The sequence below is a fragment of the Mobula hypostoma genome, chromosome 23, assembly GCF_963921235.1.
Source record: "Mobula hypostoma chromosome 23, sMobHyp1.1, whole genome shotgun sequence".
In the NCBI taxonomy this organism is placed as follows: Eukaryota; Metazoa; Chordata; class Chondrichthyes; order Myliobatiformes; family Myliobatidae; genus Mobula; species Mobula hypostoma.
In genome coordinates, this window is record NC_086119.1 from 7,002,995 (window position 1) to 7,018,353 (window position 15,359).

The 15,359-nt window shown below is 43.9% G+C and overlaps 1 protein-coding gene across 1 annotated transcript in view; it reads left to right on the forward strand.

Annotated features, from left to right (window-relative positions):
- ints2 (integrator complex subunit 2) overlaps positions 1–15,359 on the forward strand; it is a 68,939-nt gene that overhangs the window by 40,293 nt on the left and 13,287 nt on the right. The window contains exons 15-19 of the mRNA XM_063031091.1: positions 3,035–3,143; positions 4,528–4,632; positions 9,754–9,918; positions 10,770–10,971; positions 11,300–11,425. Of these exons, the coding sequence (XP_062887161.1) occupies positions 3,035–3,143; positions 4,528–4,632; positions 9,754–9,918; positions 10,770–10,971; positions 11,300–11,425 (707 nt within the window). The remainder of the gene's footprint in view (positions 1–3,034; positions 3,144–4,527; positions 4,633–9,753; positions 9,919–10,769; positions 10,972–11,299; positions 11,426–15,359) is intronic.

The following is a 15,359-nucleotide window of genomic DNA, read 5'->3' on the forward strand; positions in this document are numbered from 1 at the left end:
ACAGCAGGCGGTGAAAAAGGCGAATGGTATGCTGGCATTTATAGCGAGAGGATTCGAGTACAGGAGCAGGGAGGTACTACTGCAGTTGTACAAGGCCTTGGTGAGACCACACCTGGAGTATTGTGTGCAGTTTTGGTCCCCTAATCTGAGGAAAGACATCCTTGCCATAGAGGGAGTACAAAGAAGGTTCACCAGATTGATTCCTGGGATGGCAGGACTTTCATATGAAGAAAGACTGGATGAACTGGGCTTGTACTCGTTGGAATTTAGAAGATTGAGGGGGGATCTGATTGAAACGTATAAAATCCTAAAGGGATTGGACAGGCTAGATGGAGGAAGATTGTTCCCGATGTTGGGGAAGTCCAGAACGAGGGGTCACAGTTTGAGGATAAAGGGGAAGCCTTTTAGGACCGAGATTAGGAAAAACTTCTTCACACAGAGTGTTGAATCTGTGGAATTCTTTGCCACAGGAAACAGTTGAGGCCAGTTCATTGGCTATATTTAAGAGGGAGTTAGATATGGCCCTTGTGGCTACGGGGATCAGGGGGTATGTTTGAGGGAAGGCTGGTGCAGGGTTCTGAGTTGGATGATCAGCCATGATCATCATAAATGGCGGTGCAAGCTCGAAGGGCTGAATGGCCTACTCCTGCACCTATTTTCTATGTTTCTATAAGCTTTCTTAACTACCCTATCCACCTGTGAGGCAACTTTCAGGGATCTGTGGACATGTACCCCGAGATCCCTCTGCTCCTCCACACTACCAAGTATCCTGCCGTTTACTTTGTACTCTGCCTTGGAGTTTGCCCTTCCAAAGTATACCACCTCACTCTTCTCTGGGTTGAACTCCATCTGCCATTTCTCAGCCCACTTCTGCATCCTATTAATGTTTCTCTGCAATCTTTGACAATCCTCTACACTATCTACAACACCACCAACCTTTGTGTCGTCTGCAAACTTGCCAACCCACCCTTCTACCCCCACATCCAGGTCGTTAATAAACTACTATTATTGAACTACTGTATATTCCAGCAAAGGCCAAAATGAACTCTAGTGTCCACACACAAGTAGGAATGGAAACATTAAGAGCTACAATCAGAATAGCAGCAGTACTCTCAATGGATACAATTAAATATTCCCATTTCAGCCTGATGCAGCTAAAAAGCACAACTGCTTCCAAGGTCAGTGCAGTCAACAAAGATGTATTAATGTATTTAAGCTAACTATTGCTGCTTAAAACCAAAGGAAATAACAGCAATTGTGTTCAGAAGTGCCCACGGAGGACACCTCGGAGGAAGCGCGGGTGTAAATCGGGGTTACAAGTGCGTTTAAGGAAACAGGGTTTTAAACTCCCTATACTGACTATCTTGCTGGCGAACATGCAGTCTCTGGTGAATAAGATCAATGATCTCGGAGCTAGGGTGCCTAATCAGGGAGATTAGGACCATGTGTATCCTTTGTTTCATGGAATCCTGGTTAACCCCTTCCGGACCAGATGCAGAGATCCAGATCAACGGGTTTACTATAATCCGTCTCTCAAAAGCAGAGGTGGAGGAGTATGCCACATGATCAACTCTTCTTGGTGCACAAATATATAGGTGCTGTCCCAGTTCTGCTCACCGGACCTGGAATATCTAGCAGTTAAGTACTGTCCTTTTTAGCTATCACGGGAGTTCTCTGGGGTCATTTTGGTAGCAGTTTACATTCCACCTCAAGCCAATGTCAAGCAGGCTTTAGATGATCGAGCGATGGGATCAACATGCACAAAACAGCGGACCCTAACGCCTTCACCATCGTTTTGGGAGATTTTAACCAGGCTATTCTGAAAAAAAACCACTAAACAACTAGTTCTATGCCCCCCCCTTTTGAAAGAGGGAACACAACTACAGCTGTGAAGATCCCTGCTGCACCTGATGACCCTGTGATCTCCGACTCAGAGGCCAAATGTTAGGCTGTCTTTAAAGAGAGTGAACCCTCGCAAGGCAGAAGATCCCAATGGAGTACCTGGTAAGGCTCTGAAAACCTGTGCCAACCACCTAGTGAGAGTATTCAAGGACATTTTCAACCTCTCACTGCTACGGGTGGAAGTTCCCACTTGCTTCAAAAAGGTAACAATTATACCAGAGCCTAAGAAGAATAATGTGAGCTGCCTTAATGACTATCGCCCAATAGCACTCACGTTGACAGTGATGAAATGTTTTGAGAGGTTGGTTATGACTAGACTGAACTCCTGCCTCAGCAAGGACCTGGACCCATTGCAATTTGCCTGTCGCCACAATAGGTCAACGGTAGACGCAATCTCAATGGCTCTCCACATGGCTTTAGACCACCTGGACCACACAAACACCCATGTCGGGATGCTGTTCATCGACTATAGCTCAGCACTTAATACCATCATTCCCACAATCCTGATTGAGAAGTTGCAGAACCTGGGCCTCTGTACCTCCCTCTGCAATTGGATACTCGACTTCCTAACCGGAAGACCACAGTCTGTGTAGATTGGTGATAACATATCCTTTTCGCTGACGATCAACACTGACACCTCAGGTGTGTGTGCTTAGCCCACTGCTCTACTCTGTATATACACATGACTGTGTGGCTAGGCGTATATACACATGACTGTGTGTTAATGGAAACATCAGTGTATTTGGTAATGTGCTGCTCCTCCATTCCTTTGCGGTTTTGTTATTGAATTTGTTGATGCAGCATTATCTCCTTTGGAGGTGTTTAAACTTGTTAATCGAGTTAAATCTTCTAATGTGTAGCTGCTGTTCCTGCAGAGTTGCATGTGTTAAGGAACATCATGTTGTAAATTGCGGCCAGTCAAGGGTTTGCTTTCCACCATATAATCCCCCACTTTACCCGTAGACATAACAAATTTGTGCAATATATCCCTGTAATTTATCCTTTGTTGAATGCAGACTTGTTTTAAAGTTGTAACTGTTGTGAAAATATTTTGAGGGTATTAAATATTAAATGAATGGTCTACCATGTAAACTAAAGAAAGCTGATTTAATTTTCCTTTCCCCTGTTCCAGGGAGAGAACAACAGGTGTCGGCAGAGACGTAGCATCACTGCCCAGTTGCTGGTCCTCTATTACACTCTTTCATATGAAGAGACTCTCTTGTCCAACATCAAACCATTGGGTATGTCTTCCTCTGCCTCACTGAGAAACATGCTCTTTTCAACTCTCTCCTTTCACACTTAGATGCGCTACCATTCAGTAGTCGGTGATAAAATCAAGTATTCTGTGAGACACAAAATTCCCTTGCCACAGCCTCCTCTAAGTAGATCCAAAATAGAGGCAGCAAATCAAGAACAGTTTGAGCTTGTCTTGATATTTCATTCTTGGCTCTTCAACAGATTGTAGTGCAAAATGGAACAAAGGTGATTTTCCACATTAGAGAGGATAACCTGTGTCAGTTGTGGCTCGATAGTACTACTTGCTGCTTGGGATTTTACATAGAACAGCAGATCACAGTACAGGCCTTTCAACCTGTACTGTGCCAACCCTATGACCTATTCCAAGATCAATTAAACCCTTCCCTCCTATATAGCCCTCCTATTTTTTTCCATCTCATCAGACTATCTTGGATTCTCTTAAATGTCCTAATGTATTTGCCTCTATCCCTGGCAATGTATTCAATTAATTTACCTCTGTGTCATTTAAAAAAGAAGCCACCTGTGACTATTGCCACCCTTGCAATAAGATGCTGGCTGTCCAGTCTTATCATCTTGTACTTTTACCAAGTCACCTTTCACCCTCCTTTGCTCCAAAGACAAAAACCCCAGCTCACTCAACCTTTCCTCATAAGACGTGCTCTCTAATCCAGGCAGCATTCTCTAAACTTTCCACGTTCTTCCTATAATGAGGTCTAACTAGGGTTTTATAGAACTGCAACATTACCTCACAGCTCTTGAACCCAGTCTCCCAACTAATGAAGGCTAACACACGAAACATTTTCTTAACCACCCTATCAATTTTAAGACAACCTCTGGGGATTTTTAAACAGATAATCCCACTATGACATCCACTGTATTACTCAAGGAATTCTGCACTGTCTGGATTGTTCACTTAAACCTTAGAGTCATAAATGACTTCAGTTTAACAGCCTCTGAAACAATTTTAAAAGTGCAAAGGAGTTTTCTGTACTGACCTAGGAAGCATTATTCTTCAGCTAACATACATGACCAGATAAGTTGTTTTGTATATTTTAGTACTTTATGGCAACCTTTTAGACACTAATTGACTACTCTGTTTCCCACATAATGTCAGTTTTTTTTAAACCAGGCAAAAGTACTGCTAAGTGATTTGGAACATACATTGTTATTGCATAAATGAAAATATTATTTCAGTTCATCTGATGGTCACTATTAATTTGTTTTTATCAAACTGAGCTATGAATGAAGTTTCACTTTTCTCGTTTGACCCTTGCATTTTTCCTTTAAAACCTATTGGATTGTTGTCAGATTGGGCTATCGTTGGTGGGTGTACTAAATATTTCTTTCACTCTTGTGTGTGTTTTACAGCTGCAATGCAGAAGAAGCCCAAGTCATACTCTGCAGCACTAATGGACCAGATTCCTATCAAGTACTTGATTCGGCAGGCACAGGGGCTTCAGCAGGAGCTGGGAGGTAAAAGCAGATACTCCAGTTGTACCACAAGGCTACACTGAACACACAAGTTGTGATGATAAACAAAATGACACCCCTACCATTATCCTAGATAGTGTATGTGGAGAGGATGGCTCCTGTAGTGAGGGATTCTTAGACCGGAGGGCACAGCACCAGAATAGGATGTTCCTTTAGAACAGAGATGAGGAGGAATTTCTTCAGCCAGAGGATTGTGAATCTGTACAATTCATTGCCACAGACCTTTGTGGAGGCCAAGTCATTCAGTATATGTAAAGCGGTGGTTGATAGGTTCTTGATTGTAAGGGTATCAAAGGTAACATGGATAATGGGGTTGAAATGAATAATAAATCAGCCACAATAGAATGGAAGAGCAGACGATGGGCTGAATAACCTAATTCCACTCCTATGCTCCTATGTGCTATGAATATCTTTGAATCCTTGTTATAAATCTTATTAACTCTCTTCAGTCCTGTTGAAATGAGATTCCATTGGACTTTGTCTCTATCTATTGAAGTTGTAAGGTTTATAGCCTTAGAATCATAGAGCACTACATCACAAACAGGACCCTCATTCCACCTTGTTCTGCCTAATCCCATCAACCCTCACCATACCCTCCATTCCCTGCTCATCCATGTACTGTATTTACCCAAACTTCTCTTAAATATTGCAATTGAACTTGCATCCACCACTTCCACTGGCAGCTTGTTTCCCATGGTTTCATGGGAAGAATGTGCTAAGCATAGTAATAGGCCACTACCATCACAGAAGATTTTGTGTCTTATTTGCTTATCACATTTGATTGGGTTGCTGTACATATCTGAGCTAGGGAAAGGTGGAAGAAAGATGGTCTGAATTGATTTTCCAATCACTAAACAATTTGTGGTACTGGTTGAGAAGAAGATGGGATTCAGCTTGCTATCAATGCTCACAGAAGGATAGTCAGGTGAGGTACTAGAATGCTGCTACTGTCGTTGAAATAAATCCTTCAAGCACGCACACCTTCATGAAAGGCTGGAAAGTAGAGATTAGAATTTAAATTTCAGTTGGTTGTCAGATGTATTCTCTGCAATTTTCCTCTAATTCAAAGTTCAAAGTAAGTTTATTATGAAAGTACATGTGTGTCACCATATGCAATCCTGAGATTTTTTTTTGTGGGTGTTCACAGTAAAAATGAGATACAATAGAATCAATGAAAGACCACAATCAATGTGCACCTGAAAAACTAAATACAAAAATAAATAATAATAATAAACTCAATATCAGAAACATAAAATGAAGAATCATTACAGGTGAGTTCAGTGATGTGGATGAGTGAAGTTATCCCGTCTGGTTGAAGAGCCTGATGGTTGAGGCGTAATAACTGTTGGTGAACCTGGTGATGTGGGCCCTGAGGCTCCTGTATCACCTTCCTGATGGCAGCAGTGGGCAGAGTTGACGGTGGGCGTTCTTTGGACACTGCTTCCCCTGCAGCAGCGTGGCGTGTAGATGTGCTCAGTGGTGGGAAGGGCTTTACTCGTGATAGACTGGGCTATATCCACTACCTTTTGTAGGCATTAGGGCTTCCAAACCAGGCAGTGGAACAATCGGTCAATATACTCTTCAGCACACTTCTATAGAAGTTTGTCAAAATTTTAGAAAACATGCTGAATCCTCACAGACTTCTAAGAAAGTAGAGGTGTTGCTGTGCTTTCTTTGTAATGGCACTTGTGTGCTGGACCCAGAGCAGGTCCTCTGAAATGAAAATACTGCAGAATTTGCTGACCCTCTCCACTCCACTTCTGATCCCCTGCTGAGAACCCACTCATGGACCTCCGGTTTCCTCCTGAAGTCAATAATGAGCTCCATGGTCTTGCTGACATTATGTGAGAGGTGGTTGTTGTGGCACTACTCAGCCAGATTTTCACCCTCCCTCCTATATGTTGATTCATCGCTACCTTTGATTTGGCCAACAACTGTAGTGTCCTCCGCAAATTTAAATATGGCATTGGAACTGTGCTTGGCCTCGCAATTGTAGGTATAAAGCAGGGGTGCACCTGTGGTGTACCTGTGTAGATGGAGATTATGGAGGAGGTGTTGCCAATCTGAACTGACTGGGGTCTGGTCTGTAAGTGAGGAAATGGAGGAGCTGATTGCACAAGAAGGCACTGAGGCCAATGTCTTGAAGTGTATTGTTTAGTTTTGAAGTGGTGATATTATTGAATGCTGAACTGTAGTGAATGAACAGCATCCTGATGTATGCAGCTTTGCTGTCCAGATGTTCCAGGGTTGAGGGAAAAGCAAATGAAATGATAGTCATACTTTATTGATCCCGGGGGAAATTGGTTTTCGTTATAGTTGCACCATAAATAATAAATAGTAATAAAACCATAAATAATTAAATAGTAATTTGTAAATTATGCCAGGAAATAAATCCAGGACCAGCCTATTGGCTCAGGGTGTCTGACCCTCCAAGGGAGGAGTTGTAAAGTTTGATGGCCACAGGCAGGAATAACTTCCTATGACGCTCTGTGTTGCATCTCGGTGGAGTGAGTCTCTGGCTGAATGTACTCCTGTGTCCAACCAGTACATTATGTAGTGGATGGGAGACATTGTCCAAGATGGCATGCAACTTAGACAGCATCCCCTTTTCAGACACCACCGTCAGAGAGTCCAGTTCCATCCCCACAACATCACTGGCCTTACGAATGAGGTTGTTGATTCTGTTGGTGTCTGCTGCCCCAGCACACAACAGCAAACATGATCGCACTGGCTACCACAGACTCGTAGAACATCCTCAGCATCGTCCGGTAGATGTTAAAGGACCTCAGTCTCCTCAGGAAATAGAGACGGCTCTGACCCTTCTTGTAGACAGCCTCCGTGTTCTTTGACCAGTCCAGTTTATTGTCAATTCGTATCCCCAGGTATTTGTAATCCTCCATGTCCACACTGACCCCCTGGATGGAAACAGGGGTCACCAGTGCCTTAGCTCTCCTCAGGTCTACCACCAGCTCCTTAGTCTTTTTCACATTAAGCTGCAGATAATTCTGCTCACACCATGTGATAAAGTTTCCTACCGTAGCCCTGTACTCAGCCTCATCTCCCATACTTGTTGTTGACCTGTTGTGACAGTAGGCAAATTGGAGCAGATCCAAGTCATTTCTGAGGCAGGAGTTGATGTGTTTCATCATCAGCCTCTCAAAGCACTTTATCACAATGGATGTAAGTGCTACTGGATGATGGTCTTTGAGGCCCGTTACCATGTTCTTGGGCACCGGTATAAGTAAAACCTGCTTGAAGCAGGTGGGTATCTCAGACTGCAGAAGAAAGAGGTTAAAGATACCGGTGAATACTCCAGCCAGTTAATCGGCATAGGTCTTTAGCTCTGGACCAGATGCTTTTTGTAGGTTCACCCTTATGAAGGATGCTCTCACATCAGCCTCAGAGACTGAAATCACAGGGTCGTGGGGGGGCTGTGGGAGTTCACGGAAGTACCTCCGTGTTTTGACAGTCAAAGCAAGCATAAAAGCATTGAGCTGGTCTGTAAACGAAGCCTTGTCAGTTGGTTTCACTCTGTAGCAGGAGATGGTATTCAAGCCCTGCCACAGCTGTCAAGCGTCCTTCAGTGGTCTTAGAAACGCAAACACGAGGAAATCTGCAGATGCTGGAAATTCAAGCACACACATAAAAGTGGCTGGTGGACGCAGCAGGCCAGGCAGCATCTCTAGGAAGAGGTACAGTCGACGTTTCGGGCCAAGACCCTTTGTCTCCCTGACGAAGGGTTTCGGCCCGAAATGTCGACTGTACCTCTTCCTAGAGATGTTGTCTGGCCTGCTGCGTTCACCAGCAACTTTTATGTGTGATTCTTCAGTGGTTCATGTTTGGTCTGGAATTGCCACTTCGCACATAAGATGGCTTTCCAGAGATCAAAGGTTCATCTTATTATGAAAATGGGCATGTGTAATGCAACTTCGATATTTGTCTATTCCAGATTCCCATTAAATACAGAAAGAAAAGTCATCTAATCCTCCTTCCCCCCCCCCCATGGCATGAAAAAGAAAACTCGCAGACCCCAAAATCTCTCCTCGTCCACAGCAAAAAGCAGCCACAATAACCATCAACAACCCTCTACACAAAACAATCCCTGACCCCCTCACTCGCACAGCAACAGTAGCATCAAGCCCCTAACTCCCCTTACACTCAGAAAATTAACATATCCACAAGAAAACACTGAAAAACTGAAGGAAACTAATATAAAGTACAGTCCAATAATCACACAAATCTCAGAATATGGGAAACATCTTTTTGCTGTGTACAGGAAGAGTAGCTACACAGCTTCAGTCCTCCGTAAAGAGTGTCCGCAACCTGGTTCCAAACGTGCCGATCCGCCTGCAGACCGTCTCGTGCTGAGCCATCGCTGACCCCCTCTGCATTCACCTTGATGCTTCAGTCTTCCTCACTGCTTTGAGATGGAGGCATTCATGACCCTGCACTTCATCTCTGATCTTTTCCACGAGTTACCTTGCATTCTCGGACCTAGTCGGCCTCCCATCTATGATCTCCACGAGGCTGCTCTCCGGACACATCTTTGATTGAGATGGAGACTTGTGTGTCACAGGCTCCAACAGTTTCTGTAAACACAAAAAAGCAAGCAGAAGGTGTAGAAAGTGAAATATTTGGAAAGGTTTGCTACTGGAAAGATGTTGCGTAAGAAATCATTGTTTGCTGGCACCATCTAGACCAGAAGTATCGTACCTGAAACTCTGTGTTTAACTTGGTTGCCAGACCTGAATGCCATTGATCTGGCCCGCAGCAGACTGAATCTTATGGTTTGTTTAGGGCTTCAGGTTGGGGAAGACTCTGAATGGTATTGTGGGAACACTTTTTTATAAAAGTCCAAGACAACTGTGGTGTATTGGTTCAGATCCTAATTCTATTGCAAAACTATCATTGCAGTTCCCAACTGACTTTCAATCATCCAACGTGTATTCAGTTGTCTTCAAAAAGAAGCTTGTAAAGTTGTGTTGTAACTGTCGTCCTTTTGCTGCAATGTGATATGATACAGCCTCAATTAGGTTTCAGAATTATTTAGATTTGTGTGTTAAGAGGCACATCTTGAACAGACAATGGTTCTCCTCTCCTCAGGCCTACACTCTGCATTGTTGCGCCTGTTGGCCACCAACTTCCCTCACCTGTGCATGGTGGACGACTGGATGTGTGAGGAGGAGGTCACGGGCACGGAGGTCCTGCTCAGCAGAATGCTTCTGACCAGTCGGGCCAAGCGCCATTCGCCCAAGAAGCTGCAGGAAGGTAACAGTACCAAAGCTGACTGGGGTTGTGTGAACAACTGCGCATCTTGGTGAGATCTCTAAGGAAAGAGGTACTGGCATTGGGGAGAATCCAGAGGAAGTTTGCAAGAATGATCTCCGAGATAAAATTGTTAATTTATGAGGAGTGTTTGATGGCTCTAAGCCTGTATTTGTTGGAGCTGACAAGAATGAATCATTGAAACCTATCGAATATTGAAAGGCTTAAAAAGTGTGGACATGGAGAGGATTTTTCCAATGGTGGGGGAGTGTAGAACTAGAGGGTACAGACTCAGAATACAAGGATATCCCTTTAGAACAGAGATGGGGAGGTATTTCACTGAGTGGAGTTGATCGCTGCAGACAGCTGTGGAAGCAAGGTCACAGGATATATTTAAAGCAGAGGTTGATATATAGTCTGACTAAGGACATCAAAGGTTACAGGGAGAAGGCAGGAGAATGGTTGAAAGGGAAATATAAATCAGCAATGATTGAATTGCAGAATAGACTTGATGGGCCAAATAACCTAATTCCTACATCTTAATGGTCTTCTGGCCACGTAGTTTAAGAAAAGTGAAGATTGGTGTCTGAGTTTAGATGACACTGAAAATATCACGAATAGCAAGAGAACAGGTTTGAGACAGATAATACATTAGCCATGATTGAAAGACTTTGAGTTAAATGGTCTAATTCTGCTCTTAAGTTTTACGGTCTTATTCAGAATACAAATATTTGGAGATTGCATAAGTGCATTGTATTTTCTGGCCATTTTTTTAAAACTAGCAATAGTACCACCATAGAGACATTCTCATTTATCATTTTATTTGATAATTCCCATTATTCTGTTATCTCCAGCTTTCCAGGTGGCTTCTGGCAATTACACTCAACTGATACAGATCTTGGAGGACTTGACCCTTTTGTCTGCCAGCGAGCTGATCCCATTTGCTGAAGCTTTGATGTTGGATTTATACAAGTTACTGGAGCCAGGGGTTCCCCGACAAATTCTGCAAATAGTTAATCAGCTCTGGAGGCTTCTCAACACTGTTATGCCAAGGAGGTAGGACATCCTTCATACAGAGTTCTGATCCTGGGGTCTTTGTTTAGAAACCTTATCCAGAACTTTGGCCATCCTCCCCATGCAATGTGTTCATTTACCCATACTATTATGTAATGATATAGAACATCGAGCAGCACAGCCCATCACATCTGATACCAGTCTAACCAATCCCATTTGCCTGGACGTGGTCATTTTTGACGTTTGTTTTGTAATCATTCTTCATTAGTTGGTCAAATAGAGTTCATTGGTTAAATGGAACCTTGATTTTATCGAGTACTGGTTAGTTGGCTTTCACTGAGCACCTTAAATGACATCTTTATGTTTGTAGGCTCTGGGTAATGACTGTGAACGCCCTGCAGCCAAAGGCCAAGCTGCTTCGCCAACAAAAGTACACACAGAATGACCTGATGATTGATCCACTGATCGTGCTGCGATGTGACCGCAGAGTGTACAGGTAAGGCGCTGACAGCGAGCTCAGCATGAATCACTCCAAACTCAATGTCCTGTGTTGCCTCTCACTCAGAGTATCATGGGTTCAAAACAAAAAGTAATAGACTTATTGGACCAAATATTCTTTTGTTCCTAAATACTCCAGTGCATTTCTGGTTCTTCTTTCTTCTCCATCCTGGATTGATCTGTGAAAAAGGTGGGCAGTGAGTTGCAGGGTCACTTCAGATTTAAGAACCGTACACATTGCTGGGACTACTCGATTAGAGGCCGGAGACTGGAAGCCTGAGTGGGAGGGAGAACAGGGACTGGTTTTGCTATTGTTTTGTTACTTGTTGTGTTCTGTCAAGTATTGTGGGTGCTGGAATGTGTGCCAATACTTGCGGGCTTCCCCCAGCACATCCTTAGATATGTTGGTTGATAATGCAAAGGGTGCATTTCACTGTATGTTTCCATTTGCATGTGATAAATCTGAATCTGAACATGGATCAGTACAGCACAAGAACAGGCCTTTTGACCTATGATATCTGCCAAATTAAACTAAATCTCTGTCTTCTTCGTATGATCTTTTTCTCTCCAGTCCCTGCATTTTCACATGCCTGTCTACGAGCCCCTTAAACACCATTATCGTATCTACTTCTATCACTAATCGGACTTTGTCATTGAATAAAGTAGTTGCTCATCTCTGGCCACACTCCATATATCTATTGTTTGTTCATATCCCTTAATACCTTTGGTTAACAAAAGACTTGTATGTCTTTGATTTCACATCAGCAATGTGTAAGTCTTTTACCACTGTTTATATGGAGAAATGTTTCTTAATTTCACTCCTGAAATCCATGTAACTAATTCTTGAGCTTCATCTCAAACAAGCGAAAATTTGCAGATGCTGGAGATCTGAGCAACACACACAAAATGTTGGATAAACTCAGCAGGCCAGGCAGCATCTACGGGGGAAAAAAAAGTACAGTCAACGTTTCAGGCCGAAACCCTTCAGCAGGACTAGGAGTGGATTTGAAAGTTGGGGGGAGGGGGGAGAACCACCAGGTGATAAATGAAACCTGGAGGGGGAGGGATGAAGTAAAGAGCTGGGAAGATGATTGATGAAAGAGACAGAAGGCCATGGAAGAAAGAAAAAGGGGGAAGGAGCACCAGAGGCAGGCGATGGGTGGCCAAGGAGATGAGATGAGAGAGGGACAGGGGAATGGGAAATGGTGAAGAGGGAGGGTGCAGGGGGCATTACCGGGAATTTGAGAAATCAGTGCTTGTACCATCAGGTTGGAGGCTATCCAAATGGAAAATAAGGTGTTCTACCATCAACGCTGCACTGAACTGCATCTCTACCATTTCACACACGTCTGCTCGTATCCTATCTTCCCACCACCCTACCTGGGATAGGGTTCCACTTGTCCTCACCTACCACCTCACCAGCCTCCGCTTCCAGCACATAATCTCCGCCACCTCCAATGGGATCCCACCACCAAGCACATCTTTCCCTCTTCTTCCCCACCCCCCCCCACTTTCTGCTTTCCACAAGGATCGCTCCCTACGTGACTCTCTTGTCCATTCATCCCTCCCCACTGATCTCCCTCACTACCATTCAGGGTCCTAAACAGTCCTTTCAGGTGAGGCAACACTTCGCCTGTGAGTCTCTTGGGGCCATTTACTGTGTTTGGTGTTCCAGTTGTGCCCTTTGGTGAGACACAACGAAGATTGGGAAACCACTTCGCCAAGTATCTACTCCGTCCGCCAGAACAAGTGGGATGTCCCAGTTGCCGTCCATTTTAATTCCACTTCTCATTAAGTCCATCCATGGCCTCCTCCACTGTCGTGATGAGGCCACACTTGGGTTGGAGGAACACCACCTAATATTCTGTTTGGGTAGCCTCGAACCTGATGGCACAAACATTGATTTCCCAAACTTCCTGTAATGCCCCCAACCCCCTTCACCATTTCCCATCCCCTTTTCCCTCTCTTACCTTATCTCCTTGGCCACCCATCACCTCCCTCTAGCGCTCCTACCCCTTCTTCTATCTTCCATGGCCTCCTGTCTCTTTCACCAATCAACTTCCCAGCTCTTTACTTCATCTCTCCCCCTCCAGGTTTCACCTATCACCTGGTGGTTCTGGCTTCCCTACCCCCACCTTTTAAATCTACTCGAGCTTTTTTCCTCCAGTTCTGCTGAAGGATTTCGGTCTGAAATGCCAACTGTACTATTTTTTTCCATAGGTGTTGCCTGGCCTGCTGAGTTCCAACATTTTGTGTCTGTTGCTGTTGAGCTTCATCTTCTACTTTGGGCTTCCCAGCCAGTGTCAATCGCTACTCTGTAGCAACTTCTTCAGTTATCAATATTGTGAAAACTTTGCAACACAAGAAGATAGGTGAAACCTGAAGGGGGAGGGATGAACTAGAAGTAGGAAGTTGATTGGTGAAGGAGATACAGGGCTAGAGATGGAGGAGTCTGACAGAAGAGGACAGAAGGCCATAGAAGAAAGAAAAGAGGGAGGCGATGGGCGGGCAAGGCAATGATTGAAAGAGGGAAAGGGGGATAGGGAATGATGAAGGTGAGGGGGGAGGTGGGGTATTACTGGAAGTTCGAGAAATCAATATTCTTGCCATCAGGTTCGAAGCTACCCAAATGGAATATAAGGTGTTGTTCCTCCAGCCTAAGTGTGGCCTCATCACGACAGTGGAGGAGATAGATACATCTGAATGGGAATGGGAAGTGGAACTAAAATGGGTGGCCACTGGGAGATCCCATTTTTTTTTTCTGGCAGATGGAGCGTAGGTGCTTGGCGAAGTGGTCTCCCAATCTACATCAGGTCTCACCGATATACAGGAGGCCACACCAAGAGCACCGTGCACAGTATATGACCACGACGGACTCACAGGTGAAGTGTCACATCACCTGGAAGGACTGTTTGGGGTCCTGAATGGTAGTGAGGGAGGTGTAGAGGCAAATGTAGCACTTGTTCTGCTTACCAGGATAAGTCCCAGGAGGAAGATCATTGGTGAGGGGCAAACAGACAAGGGAATTGCATAGGGAGCAATCCCTGCAGAAGGTGGGGCGGAATGTTTGATCAGATTATCCCAGAAGCTTATAAGCTTGTGGTAATACAATCTTTTTTGGCATTAACCCACAGGGTATTGGTTTGGTGTGTCTAGGTTACCATTATCCTCCACAGCAATGATCTCCTCTCAAGTGTACCCAGAATTGAATTTCTACTATTTATGCAGATCTTGGAGATTACAAGCATTTATCAGCTTTGCTGTGCATTGTCCCAACTACCAAAGTATTCTAAGGGAACCTTGGAACAGTCTGCCAGATTAGCATTGATGTTCTATTAGGTTTGATGTTTGGTTTTGCTATGGTCTTTGGTTTTGAGCTAATCCTGGCTGGGTAAAATTCTAATTTCCACTTCAGGCTTCATAGAATGTAATACAAACGAAGTACATGCATACATAGTGCAGGACCGTACAGATCCTTTGTCCCACATTGTTGTGTCAACCTTTTAACCTACTCCACAGTCAATCTACCCTTCCCTCCCACGTAGCCCACCACTTCTCTTTCATCTAGATGCATATTTAATAGTCATTTAAATGTCCCGAATGTATCTGCCTCTACCATAATCACTCCCAGCAGGGTGTTCTATTCACTCTGTATTTTTTAAAAAAAAAACAACAACACTGCCTCTGACATCTCTTCTAATGAAGGCCAACACACCACATGTCACCTTAACCACATCATCAACTCGCACAGCAACTTCGAGCGATCTGTAGGGGTGCAGTGATGCTAGAAAGCTTTTTAACTCTGTAGAATTTTCTCTATTTCTGCATAAATGTGACCTCAAGTATGATCAGATCTTCACATAAATCCTAAAACTAGAAAAAGAGAGCCAAATTAAATAAATAACACTAAAAACATTATACTTGTTGATTTA